Source organism: Salminus brasiliensis, chromosome 4, assembly GCF_030463535.1.
Source record: "Salminus brasiliensis chromosome 4, fSalBra1.hap2, whole genome shotgun sequence".
In the NCBI taxonomy this organism is placed as follows: Eukaryota; Metazoa; Chordata; class Actinopteri; order Characiformes; family Bryconidae; genus Salminus; species Salminus brasiliensis.
This window is the reverse complement of record NC_132881.1, coordinates 48,632,288-48,651,358: the sequence shown is the minus strand read 5'-3', so window position 1 is coordinate 48,651,358 and position 19,071 is coordinate 48,632,288. Positions and strand designations below refer to the sequence as shown.

General features: G+C 45.1%; 1 protein-coding gene across 6 annotated transcripts in view; it reads left to right on the top strand.

The window, feature by feature from the left end:
* The window catches only part of cntln (centlein, centrosomal protein), a 134,993-nt gene that overhangs the window by 101,468 nt on the left and 14,454 nt on the right, over window positions 1-19,071 (top strand). For all 6 annotated transcript variants that reach the window (XM_072678607.1, XM_072678605.1, XM_072678604.1 and 3 more), the window contains 5 exons: window positions 5,985-6,212; window positions 6,611-6,708; window positions 12,007-12,133; window positions 13,224-13,361; window positions 13,878-14,063. In XM_072678607.1, coding sequence (XP_072534708.1) covers window positions 5,985-6,212; window positions 6,611-6,708; window positions 12,007-12,133; window positions 13,224-13,361; window positions 13,878-14,063 — 777 coding nt within the window. The remainder of the gene's footprint in view (window positions 1-5,984; window positions 6,213-6,610; window positions 6,709-12,006; window positions 12,134-13,223; window positions 13,362-13,877; window positions 14,064-19,071) is intronic.

The following is a 19,071-nucleotide window of genomic DNA, read 5'->3' as shown; positions in this document are numbered from 1 at the left end:
GTGTGTGTGTGTGTGTGTGTGTGTGTGTTTGGAAAAGTAGCCAATGTTGGTGAGATCACAAGCCCAGTCAGAGTTAGCTGTACTGACCGTTCTGTCCCCAAGGAAAGCAAGCCCGGGTCTTTGACACCTCAGCTCTCCTCTCCTCCCACCGGTCTCTCGCTGGGTTCTCTCTGTGTACAGTAGTGAGGAGCATTATGACCATGGAGCAGTGTTTCAGTCTCCCCACATTCAGGTATTATTTGTTTGTTGTCTAGAATTTAAAAACATAAACACAAACTATTTTAAAATTGTATTGTGTATACTGTGGTGTCAATTAGGAAGTACACTATAGACAAAAGTATTGGGACACCTGCTCATTCATTGCTTCTTCTAAAATCAAGGGTATTAAAAGAGCTGATCCTGCTTGTGTTGGAGTAACTGTCTCTACTGTCCAGAGAAGAAGACTTTCTACTAGATTCTGGAGGAGGAGCATTGCTGTGAGGATTTGATTGCATTCAGTGACTAGCATTAGTGAGGTCAGGATGTTGGATGATGACCACTACCCAACCTCATCATCCCAAAAGTACTGGATGGAGCTCTAGACAAGCTGTGTGTGTGCATTTGCACATCTGTATAAGCAATGGGTGCAACTTAAAGTAGCTGTTTGAATTTATTAGAAGGTGCGTCCGCAAACATTTGGACATAGTGTATGTTATGTTTCTTAAACGCACTGTCTGTGTGTGTGTGTGTGTGTGTGTGTGTGTGTGGGTGGGTGGGTGGGTGGGTGTGTGTTATCTTAGACTTCAGAGTGATACATTTCTGACATGTGGCAGCTGCTGTGTGTGTGTGTGTGTGTGTGTGTGTGTGTGTGTGTGTGTGCACGACAGTGTGTCGGTTGTGTTTGGCATGAGTGAAAAATGCTCTACAGCAAAGCGACACTTTCATCAGTCAATCACACACTGCTCTGTAACTCACACACACACACACACCACACACACACACACCATGCTGCCTTGATTGACGGACTCACACACACTTCTCTCCATGTTTCTGTGACCCTTATTTCTCTCTCACACACATACTCGCTCCCTGTGTCAGAGAGATGATAAGTACCTGCTGTCACACTCTAGTGTTCCTCACAGTTAGTGTCACTATTGTACTGATTTACACTGATACACACACACACACACACACACACACACACACACACATAGAAGAGGAGGGTAGTACCCCTGTGTGGCTAGAAGAGGAGGGTAGTATCCCAGTTTGGGGAGTAGAGGAGGAGGGTAGTATCCCAGTTTGGGGAGTAGAAGAGGAGGGTAGTATCCCAGTTTGGGGAGTAGAGGAGGAGGATAGTATCCCAGTTTGGGGAGTAGAGGAGGATAGTATCCCAGTTTGGGGAGTAGAGGAGGAGGATAGTATCCCAGTTTGGGAAGTAGAGGAGGAGGATAGTATCCCAGTTTGGGGAGTAGAGGAGGAGGATAGTATCCCAGTTTGGGGAGTAGAGGAGGATAGTATCCCAGTTTGGGGAGTAGAGGAGGAGGATAGTATCCCAGTTTGCTCCAGTGTCTCCAGATTCCAGCAGTTAGTCTCCCTGTATTGATATCGGCAATGTTTTTTTATTTCCCCCCAGAAATCAGTTTAACCCTTACTCTCCTCTATCGTAAGAAGGCGGGGCTACACTTAGGAATGAAGTGATTGACAGGTCGTCTGCAGCAGAACCTGCATGGCGCCCCCTCTCTGTTCAGTTCATGGAAGAGCTGAGCTGTAGAGGAACTTACATGAGCTGCACTTTTATTGTTGGAGCGTCCACTTACCTGACAGGCTGGGAGTCCAGGGGGAAATCCACTCTGCATCTGCACTGGAAGCTCAGTGAAGACGGTCTGAGACACTGAGGCTGGGTCTGGGAGAAGGGGGTCTACTAACCACAGTGTCCATGTGGCTGTACATACTGTAATTGGCTAGTTTTGACTCCCTGAGTTGACACACTGTTTCACACTCATTTAATCAAGATATTGATTCTGTATTGAAATCATAACTCTCTTAATAACGAATGCAGGTCTGGAGGAGCTAAGCCTTCAGAGCTGGTAGTAGAGAGAGCTAATCCCACCGTTTGGGTTACAGATACAGACACATTAGAGCAGCAGGAGTGTTTAATACCCTGATCTGTGCTGTAGAGAAGGTTAGCGCTGCTCGGACGGGCAGGTGTGTAATGGAGGGTGTACTAATCTGCAGGTGTAAATCGGCCTATTTTCCGTGCTCTGCTTTTGGGAAGGGTCTGGATTAGTGAGGGATTAGCCTCACAGGGGAGGAGTGAACCTTCCAGAACGGCTGCTTACACCCCTCCAAACATCGCTAAGCTACGCTAACTCCCGCACAGCCCCACTAAACCTGGTGACAGTGTCACTCTGCTAGCTGGAGCCTTAATCAGGACATTAGATGTTACGAAGCTGGACTTAGTGGTTGTGTGTGTGTGTGTGTGTGTGTGTGTGTGTGTGTGTGTTTGAGAAGGATTAAGACAAGAATACACAATAACCAACAACAAACGAACAAAAAAAGTGGGAGTGTGAAACAGAGCGTAATTAGTTGGTCAGTGTAGGAAGCTGGAGAAGGATATATATATATATACAAGTTGGACACAATCGTGAAGTGGAACAGAATTTATTGGATATTTTAGAAATAAAGAACTGAAAAGTGGGGCGTGCATTATTATTCGGCCCCCTTGCGTTAATACTTTGTAGCGCCACCTTTTGCTGCGATTACAGCTGCAAGTCGCTTGGGGTATGTCTCTATCAGTTTTGCACATCGAGAGACTGAAATTTTTGCCCATTCTTCCTTGCAAAACAGCTCGAGCTCAGTGAGGTTGGATGGAGCATTTGTGAACAGCAGTTTTCAGCTCTTTCCACAGATTTTCGATTGTATTCAGGTCCGGACTTTGACATGGCCTTTCTAACACCTGGATATGTTTATTTGTGAACCATTCCATTGTAGATTTTGCTTTATGTTTTGGATCATTGTCTTGCTGGAAGATAAATCTCCGTCCCAGTCTCAGGTCTTTTGCAGACTCCAACAGGTTTTCTTCCAGAATGGTCCTGTATTTGGCTCCATCCATCTTCCCATCAATTTTAACCATCTTCCCTGTCCATGCTGAAGAAAAGCAGGCCCAAACCATGATGCTGCCACCACCATGTTTGACAGTGGGGATGAGACACTGAGGCACCTTCAGGCACTGTTCAGGGTGATGAGCGGTCTTGCTTTTACGCCAAACATAACGTTTTGCATTGTGGCCAAAAAGTTTGATTTTGGTTTCATCTGACCAGAGAACCTTCTTCCACATGGTTGGTGTGTCTCCCAGGGGGCTTGTGGCAAACTTTAAACAAGAGCTTTAATGGATATCTTTGAGAAATGGCTTTTTTCCTGCCACTCTTCCATAAAGGCCAGATTTGTGCAGTGTACGACTGATTGTTGTCCTATGGACAGAGTCTCCCACTTCACCTGTAGATCTCTGCGGTTCATCCAGAGTGATCCTGGGCCTCTTGGCTGCATCTCTGATCAGTCTTCTCCTTGTTTGAGCTGAAAGTTTAGAGGGATGGCCGGGTCTTGGTAGATTTGCAGTGGTCTGATACTCCTTCCATTTCGATATGATCGCTTGCACAGTGCTCCTTTAGATGTTTAAAGCTTGGGAAATCTTTTTGTATCAAAGTCAGGCTTTAAACTTCTCCACAACAGTATCTCAGACCTGCCTGGTGTGTTCCTTGGTCTTCATGATGCTCTCTGCGCTTTTAACAGAACTCTGAGACTATCACAGAGCAGGGGCATTTATACGGAGACTTGATTACACACAGGTGGATTCTATTTATCATCATCAGTCATTTAGGTCAACATTGGATCCTTCAGATCCTTCAGAGATCCTCACTGAACTTATTACTAGATGGTTGTAATGGTATATAAAAGGGCTTCTATGATGTTGCTAAGTGGATGTGCTATTGATTGCTATTAAGTTTTTTTGGGGGGGGGGTTGTGGTGGCTGGAGTATTGCTGGATGGTTGCTAGGCAGTTGCTATGTGCTATGGTATCCCATGTGGTTGCTATGGTGTAGGTAGGTGGTTGTTATGGTATCCAATGTTATTTTGTTGCTATGGTGTTGCCTAGTGGTTGCTAGGTGACTGCTATGCAGTTGCTGGGTGGTTGCTTAGCAGTCGCTGTAGATTAGGTGGTTGTTGGTCTATCCCAAGGGGTTGATGGTTGTGGTATGTAGAAATATGGGCTCACCCCGTTCTGTAGATGACCATCCGCATCGGCTGTCTTCTGCTCTGAGCTCTGAAGCAGCAGCGTGTGTCTCCATTCTGTTAAAGCTATAACGCCATTTAATTTTACTTTTGCGCTCCATGTGAAAGCAGCTTTCAGCATCCTGCTCTGCGGCAGCGTCAGTGACCACTCGAACCAGCGCTCTGGGATCCAGCCTGAAATCCAACCTGCACTTTACAGGAAACTCCATCAGTGCCACGCTGCAGAAACCCAACGCAAAAAACTTCTATTAAAAGGTGTCAGCAACCAGATAGTACCCCCCCCCCCCCCACACACACACACACACACACACACACACACACACTCCTCGTATCTGCTCTAGACCCGGTGTGTGTGTGTGTGTGTGTGTGAGAGAGAGAGAGAGAGAGAGTGCTAATTTTCCTGTGTTTGGGGGTTGTGTGATGGTGTAACTGAAGGAGAGTCCATCGTGTTGACGCTGTAGACAGGACCACTGCACACACTGCCTCCTCCTCAGTCAGATACAGGCCTGTGTGAGAGTGCTGATACACTGCATGTGGTCTAACACCCCTAACCACAGCACGTACGTCCTGTGTCCTTAACTAAACTGTGCGTGCGTGTGTGTGTGTGTGTGTGTGTGTGTGTGTGTTTGCGCACGCACATATGTGTGTAAGAAAGCGATTAGCTGCAGTCCTCTGCTCCGAGCTCAGCGCGGTGTTGTTAATCTCCCAGAGTGCACTGGGCCGGGCCTAGATGGCTCTATTATGGCTGCCAATCACATTGCAGCGAGGGTTGGGATAATCAGCCTCATTAGCATATGGGAAGAGTTTAATCATAAGCTGCTGTTCGTCACGGAGAGGGAACGTCACACACCTCACTGACTGATCGTTCTCAGACTAGCTCTGGGACGTGCCGATCACTTGAGTTCATACCAGGTGGTTGATGCGGGGTTGATGGGTAGTGGGGTTAATGTGTTCCTAGGTGGTTACTATGGTGTTGCTAGGTAGATGCAAGATGGTTGCTTCGGTGTCCCAGGTGGTTGCTATGAGATTGGTATATAAACGGGTTGGTGTGGTGTTGCTAAGTGGTTGCTAGGTGATTGCTTTTGAGTGGTTGCTAGGGTATTGCTGGATGGTTGCTAGGCAGTTGCTATGGTATCCTAGGTGGTTGCTATGGTGCTTGAAGTTGCTTAAAGGTTGCTGGGGTGTTGCTGGATGGTTGCTAAACAGTGGCTGTGGATCCCAATTGATTGTTAGGTGGTTGTTGCCATCCCAAGGGGTTGCTATGTAAATGCTATGGTGATGCTAGGTGGTCATTTTGGTATCCCAAGTGGTTGCTATGGTGTAGGCAGACGGTTGTTATGGTATCTAAGGATGTTGCTATTGTGTTGCTTAGTGGTTGCTAGGTGATTGCTAGGTAGTTGCTGGATAGTTGCTAAGCAGTGGCTGTGGATCCCATGTAATTGTTAGGTGCTTTTTTGCTATCCCAAGGGGTTGCTAGGTAATTGCGGTGGTGAAGCTAGGTGGTTGCCATGGAGTTGCTTAATGGTTGCTGGCTGATTGCCTAGCTGTTGCTATGATCTCCGTGTGTTTGCAGAGATGAGTTTGGTGAGTCTTTGTGCAGTTTGTTAGCAGCATTAGCCTAGCATCTCCCCTCATAAACTAAAGAAGCTCACGTCAGACACCAAACGTGTGTGTGTGTGTGTGTGTGTGTGTGTGTGTGTGTGTGTGTGTGAGTAGAAGCAGGCGTGTGAGCTGGTGGCTCTGCAGCAGCAGAGGGCCGTGTTGGAGATGGAGCTGGAGCAGTGGAGGAAATCCTGTTCTCCTTCTCAGGAGCGGTTTCAGCCCACTGTTACCCCAGACCCCTCCCACCCCACCTGTACCACCCCATCATCTGCCCCGGACCCCAACCAGCCCACCCTCAAACAGCTGGAGACCGACATCAAACAGCTCAACAGCAAGCTCAAGGTACAACTCACAAAGACGTTCTAGATAACAGTGAGTCATGCACACACTGGAACCGTGCCCTGTTCACTGCCTGTGTAGAGCACGGTCACAGGGAACAGAATTCCACAAGCTAGTGAAGGATTATGGGTATTCCTTGTTCGTTTAGTGCACATTGTTTGTACGCTAAATGTTCCAGTGCACTGTGGGATTGTTACAGTTCACGGTTTAGATGTGCTGAACTGTGCAGAACCCCTAAGTAGTGACTATACAGTGAATAGGGCACAGTTCTGGACTCAGAACTCACATAAGCGGGAGTGTTGGAGATGACATTAGGCCCATAGCTCCAGGCCTTACTAGACCTCCGTTTTACCCAGTGTGTGACTGGAGTCTCTCTCTCTCTCGCTCTCTGTTTTTCTCAGAGCGCCACTTCAGAGGTGAACAAACAGAGCACTGTGATCAAGGGCCTCAGGACAGAGCTGCACGAGAGGGACCAACGCCTCAAAGAGCTGCAGGACAAGTACACACTCCTCCATTTCCACACATGCACACTCTCTCTCACTCTCTCTCTCTCTCACTCTCTCACTCTCTCTCTCTGGTATCTGATTCCACCGTGTGGCAGCTTTGTATGAAACTCCTTGATGAACTCACACACACAGACACACACAGACTGGGCTCTGGGATGCAGTAACCACTGATCCTGAATCCAGTAAACTTTAAAAGAGGTGGGAATGTGTGGTCCGCTCCAAACGAGGGAATTCCGCATCAAACGCATGACCTACACTATCTAGAACCTCTGAGGTCCTAAAGGTTATCCCCATTTGTTCCATTACTTTGCTTTATCTGTACCTGATCTCCACTCTGGTCTTCATTTCAATCACTTTACTTGACTTTCACTCCACGTCTATGTCTGTCTATCTATCTATCTATCTGTCTATCTATCTGTCTATCTATCTATCTGTCTATCTATCTGTCTGTCTATCTATCTGTCTATCTATCTATCTGTCTATCTATCTATCTATCTATCTGTCTGTCTATCTATCTGTCTGTCTATCTGTCTGTCTATCTATCTGTCTGTCTATCTATCTGTCTATCTATCTATCTATCTATCTGTCTATCTGTCTGTCTATCTATCTGTCTGTCTATCTGTCTATCTGTCTATTTATCTATCTCTATATATCTATCTATCTGTCTATCTATCTATCTGTCTATCTATCTGTCTATCTATCTATCTATCTATCTGTCTATCTGTCTATCTATCTATCTGTCTGTCTGCCTGTTGGTCCGTCTGCCTGCCTATCTGTTGGTCTGTATGTTTGTTGGTCCCCCTGTCTGTTGGTCGGTCTGTCTGCCTGACATTGTCTGCCTATCTGTCAGTCTTCTGTCTATCTATGTATCTGTCTGCCTGTCTGTCTGTTGGTCTGTCTGTTTGCTGGTCTGTCTGCCTTTCTGTCTGTCTGTTGGTCTGTATGTTTGTTGGTCCATCTGTTGGTCTGTCGGTCTGTCTGTCTGCACGTCCGACATTGTCTATCTATCTGTCTGTCTATCTGTTGATCTGTCTGTTGGTCAGGCTGTCTGTCTGTCGGTCTTCTGTCAATCATATCATCTGTCTGCTAGTCTGCCATGTTTTCTTTGTGTCTGTCTGACACTCTGTCTGTCTGCCTATGTGTCTGTTGGCCTGTCTCTCTCTCTCTCTCTCTCTCTCTCTCTCTCTCTCTCTCTCTCTCTCTCTCACCCACTCTCCTAATCTTTCTTCCTGTGTCTTTCTCTTTGTCATCCTCCACTTTCTCTGTCCTCTCGTCTTTCCTCGTTCGCCCGTCTTTTCCCAGCTCTCTTTCTCTCTCTCTCTCTCTCGCGCGCTCTCTCGCTCTCTCTCTCGCTCTCTCTCGCGCGCTCTCTCTCTCTCTCGCTCTCTCTCTTTCTCTCTCTCTCTCTCGCGCGCTCTCTCTCTCTCGCTCTCTCTCTTTCTCTCTCTCTCTCTCTCTCTCGCGCGCTCTCTCGCGCTCTCTCTCTCTCTCTTGCGCTCTCTCCCGCGCTACCAGTCTCTCTCTCTTTATTTCTTTCTTTTTTACCTGTCTCCACATCTTGAATTGTAATGTGAGTGTGAACAGCATAGCCTGTCGTGGTGTGTGTGTGTGTGTGTGTGTGTGTGTGTGTGTGTGTGTGTAACAGGCCGGATCACAGGCATGTTTGAGTGTGTGTCCCTCTCTTTCTCTCGCCCGTGTGTTTCCCCCTCGTTTGAATGAGAGACGTGTCTAGACGCCGTAAAAAATACATCACCCCTCCTGCCCTGCCGGGGAACCAGAGGAACCCAGAGTGAATTTCAAAGCTCAGCGCCGCGTCGTCAGTCAATATCCGCCGCTGAGCTCCCTGCGTTATTCATACCGGCCCCGCTTTCATCTGCAGCCTGTTGTCTTTGGGCTCCATGCATCTTTAATGCACTTTTGTTTTTGCTGCAAAACACACACACACACACACACACCTGCTGCACAAACACTTACAGTGTCATTAACACCCAAAATGCATAACACGTATCTTGTATAGCTGGACTGTGCAGCCCTGGATGTGAGCAGCAATTACAGACTGAAGCTCCGCCCCATGCTGACTCCTATTGGCTGATGCAGGGGGATGTCAGAGTGCGTTAAGCACTGTTAACTTTTTTATCGACAACTGTGACGCATGCCTGGGCCTCTGCAGTGCGTAAACTTGTCGTTATCACTGAGATGCACATTCTGCGTCTTTTTACGTACAAAAACATCACCTTTAAATCCGCATTCAAGGGGCGGACCTGCTGCAGTGTACTTTATCAGTATATTTCTGTAAAATAGCTTTTTATCTAAACCAAAAAAAAAAGTTTAAGTCTATTTATGTCAGCAATGTGCATTTACCATGTTGTCCATAAGGGGTGCTCAACTGTGATTTGTATTTACAGCAGTGCTGCAAAACTGAATGACACTTCCCAGCTGTAAGAGGAGCCCAGAAACCAAAGAAAAAGTGCATCATTTTGCATAATGCTGCTTTAAAGGCATAGTTAGAGGCGGGGCGTGTAGTGAAGACTGCTAGAAATGAGTCAGAATCCAGACCAAATCCCGGGACACACAGAGTCTGAGTCAAGGCTGCAACTTTTAGAAGTCGAGTCTGAGTCAAGATCAAGACCAAGACTGACTGTAGCGGAGACAATGTATGTTTCTACTGCAGTGTTGTACAGGAGCCGGGAGCTGATTGGTCAGGGAGGAGAGTCAGACTGGACTATAAGATATTAAACACTATAAAACAGTCATTTTAAAATCAGTCAGTCCAGAAAGTCTGATTATAGAATATGATACTGAAAATAAAGGGATTTTACTGATCAGATTAATCAGCAGCTCGTCTGATCTTAACTGTGGAGCTGGATTATTTATAGAAGATCGGGTCGTCTCAGCTAAAACTCAGCATTAAGAGAACAGGACCAGATGAGGGGGCATGGGGTATGGGTTCAGTCTTCATGAATGAACAGTATGTACACATAGAGTAACATAGTAAACACAGTATCTACAAACCCAGTATCTCCATGTGTCATTTTTCTTTTTTCTCCATAATGTGAATCTGCAGTTGTTATTTATACTGTATGAATGATTTTATTATGAATGGACCAATAGAAATGCTCCAAAATAAGAAGGAGGGATTTTTCCTCTTTCTATAAAGTTACTGTTTTGGAGATATGAGGATTGTACAGCAACAATACACAGATGGACCAGCCTGATAAATACAGAATATACAAGTTAGTCAACAAACGCATAATTATTTTTATTTGTGTGTCACCAAACCCCCCGCCCCCCTCCCCCCCTCCGAAAACATCCCTTATTATATTTATCTGCTTTCTCTTTTTTCTGAACTGAGGGGTCTTCTAAAATAAATGTTATAAAGCTAATTGCCATTAGCTCTCCTGAGAGAGGGAGGGAGGGAGGGAGGGAGGGAGAGAGAGGGAGGGAGGAGGGTGAAGCGTGGCAGTAAGTCAACAGGAGGAAGTGCTCCATCCCCTCAGAAACAGGGTCAATACGGGTTTTCTCATTAACGCGGCGGCGGCGCCGGGTCCCCAGGCCACACTCTCATTTCAGTTAATGTCACTCCAATAAGAGCGCTCACATTTATTCAGCCTGTTTGCTCGGGGCTCGCTGCACAGACATTTACCTGGAGAAGGACGACGCTTACTGCTCGTTTACAGCACAGCGACAAGACACACACACACACAGCTGTTTGTGTGCTGGTCTGTATGCTGTGTGTGTGTGTGTGTGTGCACCTGTTTGTGTATCACGTTCAGGAGGGCATTGACGGTTACTTCAGGGTCTGCTGTTTGTGCACAGCACAAGGAGAGATGGCCTCAGTGTACTAACAAATTCATCTAAAGGTTCATTGGTTGATTGGTTGTTTTTAATTAATATGTAAATAAAAATGCACCACAGTTAGAAGTATAAGAAGTGTAGAGAGTTTTATTCCCTATTACCCCCCCCCCCCCCCCCCTTCTGCTGCAGACATGATGTAGATCCTTCTGGCTGGCTTCCTGTAGCTGCTGCCCAGGTCATCAGATTCAGAATCCTGACTCTGGCCTACAACGCCAAGACTGGACCAGCCAGCCCCTCCGTACTTGATGGCGATGGTTAAAAGCCGATCTGCACCAAGAGCCCTTCCAGCTTCAAGTACAGCTCGGCTCGACCCGCCATCCTTTAAGATCCACGGAAGACGAGTGTCCAGACTTTTTACTGTCCTGCACCGAAGTGGTGGAGCGAACTTCCCCTGGGTGTCCGAACAGCAGAGTCCAATACTCACTGTCCTTAAACCCAGACTGAAGACCCTCCTCTTCTGAGAGGACTTGGGTGAAGAGTAGAGTATTATGGTCTCCATATTGACTTGTGTTTAGTAGAGTCTAAGATTAGAGGATCTGAATTTTAGTCTATTTAAACTAGCTGAGGTTCTTCTGGAGTAAACAGTCCTAGCCCATTCCTTGTAGCCAGTGGCCTCCAGTTCACTGATATTCTGTGGTTTGCTGCTGCTGCAGCCGCCGCCTTCAGATTTTCTGTGGCGTTCAGGTCAGGACACTGTGACTGCCTTCAGGACTTCTTCTGAAACTGACCTTTGGTGGACTTGGTGGAGGTCTGCTTGGGATCATCATCCTCTTGCAAGGCCCAAAGCCACCCAAGCTTCCCTTATAGAAAGCAGGAGGTTTTCTAGGATTTCCAGATTGACACACCCTGCAGGTTTCCAGTGCCAGCCCCAGAGCATCATTCTTCCTCCTCCAGGCATATATACCGCAGAGCCACAGACTGAAAAAGCTCAAGTTATTTTCCACATCGCTCCACAGAACAGAACCCCTGAACCTCCGTGGCTTATTTATCTGGTTTCTGAGCAGATTGGAGCTGACGTTTCTTCTGACTGTGGGTCAGGGGAGGTGTACAGGCATGGAGACCTTCAGTGTTTAGTGTGCTCCTTACTGTACACACTGAAACCTCAGTGCCGGCCACCACCAAATCCTGCAGTCACTCTGAGATCTCTAGAAATGTTCAGGGCTTTGCTCTCTCGCTGGTTTGTGCAAGCTGGGATCTCTTCTCTGTTACTGCTTTGGAGATTAAGTTGAATAAATCTGTAGTTGATACACATGTAATTACACAAGCTGTGCTACTGTAATCCACCTGTACTAGTTATTACGTCACCAGTAGTTATTAAATGTATTATTAATGTGTAATTACACTTAACATAAAGTGGAGTACAAAGCAGTGCACTAACTCTGCTAATTATTTAGGATTGTGTGTGTGTGTGTGTGTGTGTGTGTGTGTGTGTATAGGCTGAGTCATGCTGAGAGGGATGTGGTGATGAAGAGGCAGCTGGTGGAGGATCTGCGCAGTAGGATGAAGGTCCTGCAGGACTCTGAGAGCAGCCGCCGCTCACTCATCGACGACCTGGAGAAGAAGGTCTGTTCTGATACAGCTGTAATTAAAGCTGTAATTAAAGCTCTGATTAAAACGACAGTTCAATAAAATGTCACACATTTTGATAGTAGGGTAATCTATTAATTATTGGATTAATTGATTATTCACATTATGAATCGCTCAGATAACGATATGAAAAATAAAATGTAACTGTTTTAATAAGATACGTTTAAAAATATATGATAATTTTTAAATGTAACTTTTTTTATGTAACTCAAAATAATGAATAAATACATGTCCAGATATTTATTTTAGATAAATATATATATATATATATTTTTTTTGTTTGTTTGTTTGTTTGTTTTTGGGGTTTTTGTGCATGGGTAAATAACTCTTATGTAGTTATTTGCGTTTAAATTTAGCTTGAGATTGTTTTATAGGTATGATAACTAACAATGAAGGCAGTGAGGATGAATTCCTTCTTCAGAAATTCACTGTTTTAATGGACGTTCCTGCTGATATAAGTAGAAAAACTCATTTTCTTTAGGGACTACTTTCTGTAGCCGCACTACACCCTGCAGCATGTATCCCTCCACCATTTTAATGATCTGGTTTTAAAAGCAGGTTCTAGAGCCGAGCTCTTCTCAGAACTCTGGTAGAACCGTGTCTCCGGCATCAGGCAGCGTCTTCATCACCATTAGGTGAAGAACCTTCTGTGAGGAGCTTTTTTTATTAGAGCTTCAGACGTCTGCTTCCCTTCACCTCACTGTAGAACACTGTGTTCTGACTGGGGGAGGTTATCTAGAACCGAGCGTTTTACACGAAACACCCCAAACCCCAAAACTTTTTACCTGTCCCGTTGAAACCCTTAAATCACTGCTGGAGTTTCCTCCTGAAGCTGAAATCAGGACTCAGGCCGTCCCTGAAGAAATAGAAAGTTGAGAATTGAGTCGCCAGCTGGAGTTCGCTCCTTTTTTTTTTTTTTTTTTTTGACGCCTTCCAGCTAAAAACTGAGTCAGTCTCTGTGTTTTGGTGAACTGGTCTGAACCCTGACAGCCCTGAAACAGCTGGAAACCTCCAGGTGTTTCTCCTTCTCCAAATCCCTGCTGTTGACTTCCTGTTTTGGTGTCAGGTGAAGACTCTGTCTGAGGAAGCCTCTAACCGGAAGGCTTTTATTGAGTCTCTGAAGAGAAGGCTGAGCGTGGCCACTCAGGAGAAGAGCCAGTGTGAGTCCAGCAGCCAGAAGCTCAGAGAGGATCTGCAGAAAAGAGTAAAGCTTCACCATTCAGCACCGCTTCACACCTCACACTCCACCCAATCAGCCTCCCTTAATATCCAGCACATTCTCTCACTCTGAGCGGGTTATTGAATTAGCCTTCCCTGTTTATTTACTCATTTCATTTAGCTGAACTGTTAGACGCACGCCGCCTCTCTGCCAGCACAGAAGATGATTTAGCGTGTTTGCTAATTACCAAAACCCAATTAAGCTCTGATTATTAACTGGCACTTGTTTTATCTCATTGTGCCTAATTATCATCAGATCTGTTTGATGTTTGGCCTTTATCTTTATAGATGTAGCACATTGTTCTCCCCAACTTTACCTTATTATTATTATTATTATTATTATTTGATCATTTTTATTGTTTTGACGTTTAATTAAATCAAACTTAACGAATGTCACGTTGGAAACATTTACATACTGCAACACTCCAGTGGAAAGATGGCTAATTGAATATATATATATATATATATGTGTGTGTGTGTGTGCGTGTGCTTGTATGTTCAGGATCAGAAGCTGGCAGCCCTGCAGGTGCGCTTGGCCGAGTGTGAGCGGTCCCGGGCGGAGCTGGAGGAGAAGGTGTGTGTGCAGGCTCAGGCTGTGTCCCAGCAGCACTCAGACGCCCTGCAGATGCTACAGAACAAGCTCGGCCTGGCACAGTGCCAACACGAGCAGCTACGCTCCTTCACACAGGTAATACACACACACACACACACACACACACACACATACATACATAAATACTGCAGATACACACTCTATTTATATAACACATTGCAGGTGCTGTGACTGCAAAGGTAAAGCCCTGCAGGTGCTGTGACTGCAAAGGTAAAGCCCTGCAGGTGCTGTACAGGTAACACACCACAGGTGCTGTAGCTGTACAGGTAACACACCACAGGTGCTGTAGCTGTACAGGTAACACACCACAGGTGCTGTAGCTGTACAGGTAACACACCACAGGTGCTGTAGCTGTACAGGTAACACACCACAGGTGCTGTAGCTGTACAGGTAACACACCACAATGCTTTAACTGTCCACTGCAGGTTCTGTAACTTTACAGGTAACAGACCAGAGGTGTAGTCACTGTATAGGTAAGACACCTAATGTACTGCACATGAAACACATACCAGAGGTGCTGTAACTGTACAGGTAACACACTGCAGGTGCTGTAATTGTATAGGTGACACATCACAGGTACGCCAGCGGGCTCCAGCTTCACAAACCCAGCCACTGGTTCTGTAACGGTATAGGGAACACGCCTAATGTGCTGCAGCTGTGTAGGCAATCATCCAACGCTGCTGTAACTGCAACTGCATAGGTAACACACCACAGGTACTATACTGAATGTACGGAATCTGTTTTGGGCAGATAACCCTCCACAGGTGCTGTACAGGTGACGCATTACACTGCTGTGTGTACTAAACAAACACTAGGTACCAGTTTAGCTGTACATGCAGGTGTAATTACCTGCGTGATGCTGAACCCCTCAGTATTCAGTATTGGCCCTAGTGTTGAATTTTTTTTCGAATGATACCCCATCCTGTTCCCCAAGGGAGATGCAGGCTGGTTGATTGAGCTCCTCGGGGGGGCTGTGGAGATTACTGTGGCAGGTATTGATGAGGCTTTGATGGGGGCGTCCCAGCTATGCTAAGCCCTCAGGGCTGTGTGTAACTCAGGGGGATGTGCTGTGGAAGCACGAGGAGGGAAAACTGGGGCTGATTATGCAGATGCACCTGGCTGTAGGTACAGTTAACCCTTACAGGTTTCAGCTACATTATATGGACAAAAGTATTGGGACACATGCTCTGTCTTCGTTTGCTTGACACTGATTGGTTTGTAGAGGAGAGTGCATCTGACGTTGCTGTGTTGTTGATTGGGCAGGTTGGTGAGGGCCACCGTCAGGCATTAGGGCACCTAACTGTGCCTGTAGCTCCTCATGCTTTGGATCACAAGGCATGTCTTTTATATTCATGCAGGAAATTTGGCCTTGACTAATCATCACATTAAATGTCAAACACCTTTTTTTTTAAGTCAGTGTATGGAAAATAATTTACAGCCCCTTTTAAATTCACTGTTTTTGTGATTTCATAAAAACAACAAATTTGCATACTGTTTAGCCCCGCCCATTTATTCTGAACTCATATTTTTTTTCAGTGTTTATTGTGTTTAGCTTTGTTTTGAATGATGCACAGTATAAGGCAGCCAATCAGAACTCTGCTCATTTACATATCAGTCTTAAAGGCGCGTAACAACAGAAGCATGTTCAACGGTTAAAGAAAGATGACTGGAGTTCAGGAGTGGGCGGAGCTAAACTGCTGTAGAGTTATTCTACGAAACGGGTGAAAATAAAAACATTCTCCCACCTCAGGCATTAAAATTCATATTAATATTATCATTTTCATTCAGACACAGGAGCTGTATTCACAGTAAAATATGGTTGCGTTGTAAATTCAGCATTCTCAAATGGAATCAGTTTGCCAATCAGTTTGAATGATATTTTTTTTTGCCTGTGTTAAAATTTGTAATAAAAAAGCATTTTCCCCTCCTTATTCTGTGTGACGGGGTGGTTAGACACTGTCTAATATAAAAAAAATCAAGAAATAAACAGCGTAACACTGTTTGACTGCCCCAAAGGTTAGGATGATGTGATTTCCTCTTTGTGATGTCATTTAAAGCAACACTACATACCCTATAGACTAAACAAGTTATTGTCACGGGGTCGTAAGTCCAACTGAGAGATGCACATAAATTGTCAAAATGCTATGTTACCATCAGCAGCTCTGAGAGTCCGAGAGAGCACAATTGGCTGTGCACTCTCCAGGTGGGTAGGTGGCGCTCTTTCCCCTCATCACTCTTAAAGCGATGTTGGCCAGCACAGTCGTCTGTTAGCTAGGGACCCCGGGCTTTCCTTCGAGCGTGTCGGCTGCCTGGCGATGCTGCATCGGCGACTGTTGTATCAGAGGAGGTGTGTTAAGTCCCAACACTCCTGGTATTTGCTTACATATCAAATTAACATGAACACCTGAATTATTAGACGTAAGCTTTGGAAACAGGTCTTTGTGATTAATGCATCTCATCAAACGTGTAAAATGCGTAAATGACATTGTGTTTTAAATGAGTTTAGTGATGTTATTTTACATTGTAATTAGTGACTGCTATAATTTATAAGTTGTAATTAGTGACCCAGTGATTAAAATGCTGTATCAGTTCAGTCAAACAAATTAAGGACATTTTAGTCAATTAGAAGTGGAGACACTCTGATGGACATTATCCTGTTCTCATTACTGAAGCCTCATTTTTAAAAGCTGTGTGTGTGTGTGTGTGTGTGTGTGTGTGTGTGTGTGTGTGTGTTCTACACAGTCGTCCCAGTCTACTTCAGAAAACTCATTTTATTACTCAGTGCTGACTGTTAATGAGCGTTTACACTGAAGCAGAACAGAAGCGTCTTTAGCAGCTGATCCCACAGCTGTGTGTGTGTGTGTGTGTGTGTGTGTGTGTGTGTGTGTGTGTGTGTGTGTGTGTGCGCGCAGCAGAGTCAGACTGCAGTAATCCCACTCTTCCCTCTGAAGCCTAATCAAGAGCTGTTTTAACTGTTTATGATGGAGGGAGCCTGAAACAAATAGCAGAGATCAGAACTACTGGGAACTGGAGAGTTTTACCAGTATCTATCATTCAGTCTCCTGTATTACACACACACACACACACACACACACACACACACAGTCAGGACTGTGGAGTCGGTGTTTAATGCCATTTAGTTTGGATTTAGTCTGTGTATATATATATATATATATATATATCTCATTAGAATAAACCAAATGAACATAAAGTCAGTGGTCAGTGAGAGTGTCTACCTGTAATTAACTCTATATAACATTAGAATAAACCCATATAAACATAAAGTCAGTGGTCAGTGAGAGTGTCTACCTGTAATTAACTCTATATAACATTAGAATAAACCCTAATAAACATAAAGTCAGTGGTCAGTGAGAGTGTCTACCTATAATTAACTCTATATAACATTAGAATAAACCCAAATAAACATAAAGTCAGTGGTCAGTGAGAGTGTCTACCTGTAATTAACTCTATATAACATTAGAATAAACCCAAATAAACATAAAGTCAGTGGTCAGTGAGAGTGTCTACCTGTAATTAACTCTATATAACATTAGAATAAACCCAAATAAACATAAAGTCAGTGGTCAGTGAGAGTGTCTACCTGTAATTAACTCTATATAACATTAGAATAAACCCAAATAAACATAAAGTCAGTGGTCAGTGAGAGTGTCTACCTGTAATTAACTCTATATAACATTAGAATAAACCCACATAAACAAAGTGAACAGTCAGTTCTTGAAGGTGATGTGGGTGATGTACTGAAGCAGAACAAATGGACAGTCTCCGCTACTTTGACAAGAATCTGAGCCAGTTTGAGACTTGGACCTAGACGGCTGGGTCAGAACCCAGTATGCAGTGGTCAGTACCTACCAAAAGTGCTGCAAGGAAAGACAACCAATGAACCAGTAACAGGGTCATGGGCACCCAATGGCTCACTTATGCTAATGGAGGTCCCACCTCACAACTCACAGGACTTGGTGCAACAGATCACAGGATACCTTCAGAGGTCCACGCCTCGACGGGTCAGAGCTGTTTTGGCGGCACGAGGGGGACCTACACGATATTAGCAGGCGGTTCTAATGTTATCAGTGTGTGTGTATATTCTATTGTAAACCTAAGTGTGTGTATCCACACATTCTCTCTGCAGGCCGTCCATTCCAAGGTCAGATTTTCGAAAGGCTTAAGGGGGAATGATACAGGAGATTATTGCGGCGATCAATAAGCTCAAAATGAAGCAGAGGGGAGTTTACTTTATTGACTTTCTCATGTACAGTGGCAGCTTTAAGCTTTAATTGTCTCCGTATTTAGCGGCTGCTTGCATTTAGCTCCCTCCACTGCGGCCCTCCTCCCACTGCTCTCGGTTTTGTAACGCCCCCCTTAGGAACTGACCCGAGAACGGCGTCCCCAGCCCAATCCCTGACCTGATCTGTTAATAACCAGAACACGCAGCAGGTCCTGGATCAGGAAAATGTGTGACGGGGATTTGAACCCCCCCACCCCCCTTCTGCTCCACGCTGGCAATCCGAACAGCTCCGCTTTGCTCAATTATTTACCCTCTTGGTGCCGTGATGGAAGGCAGTATTAAAAAAAAGCAAATAAATAAATGAAAGTTAGCATTTTCAGCTGCTCACTCTCTCTCTCCCTGATGCGTAATCCTGCTCCACGTCAACACGAGGGCCTTCAAACTTTTAGCACGCTCAGTGTCGGAGGCTCCAGACACACACACTCGCTCTTTCTTCAAATCCCAGAGTTCCAGAAATGGCTCCAGAAGCGAGATCTTAATAACACCTCTCATTCAAGGTTCCTCATTGGAGGAAGAAGCTACGTTAAATGGACAAAAGTATTGGGACACCTGCTTGTTCACTGTTACTTCTGAAATCAAGGGTATTAAAGAGCTGATCCTGCTTCTGTTGGAGTAACTGTCTCTACTGTCCAGAGAAGAAGACTTTCTACTAGATTTTGGAGGAGGAGCATTGCTGTGAGGATTTGATTGCATTCAGCAACAAGAGTGTTAGTAAGGTCATGACGTTGAATGATGATGATCACCACCCCACCTCATCATCCTCAACTCATCCCATTCAAA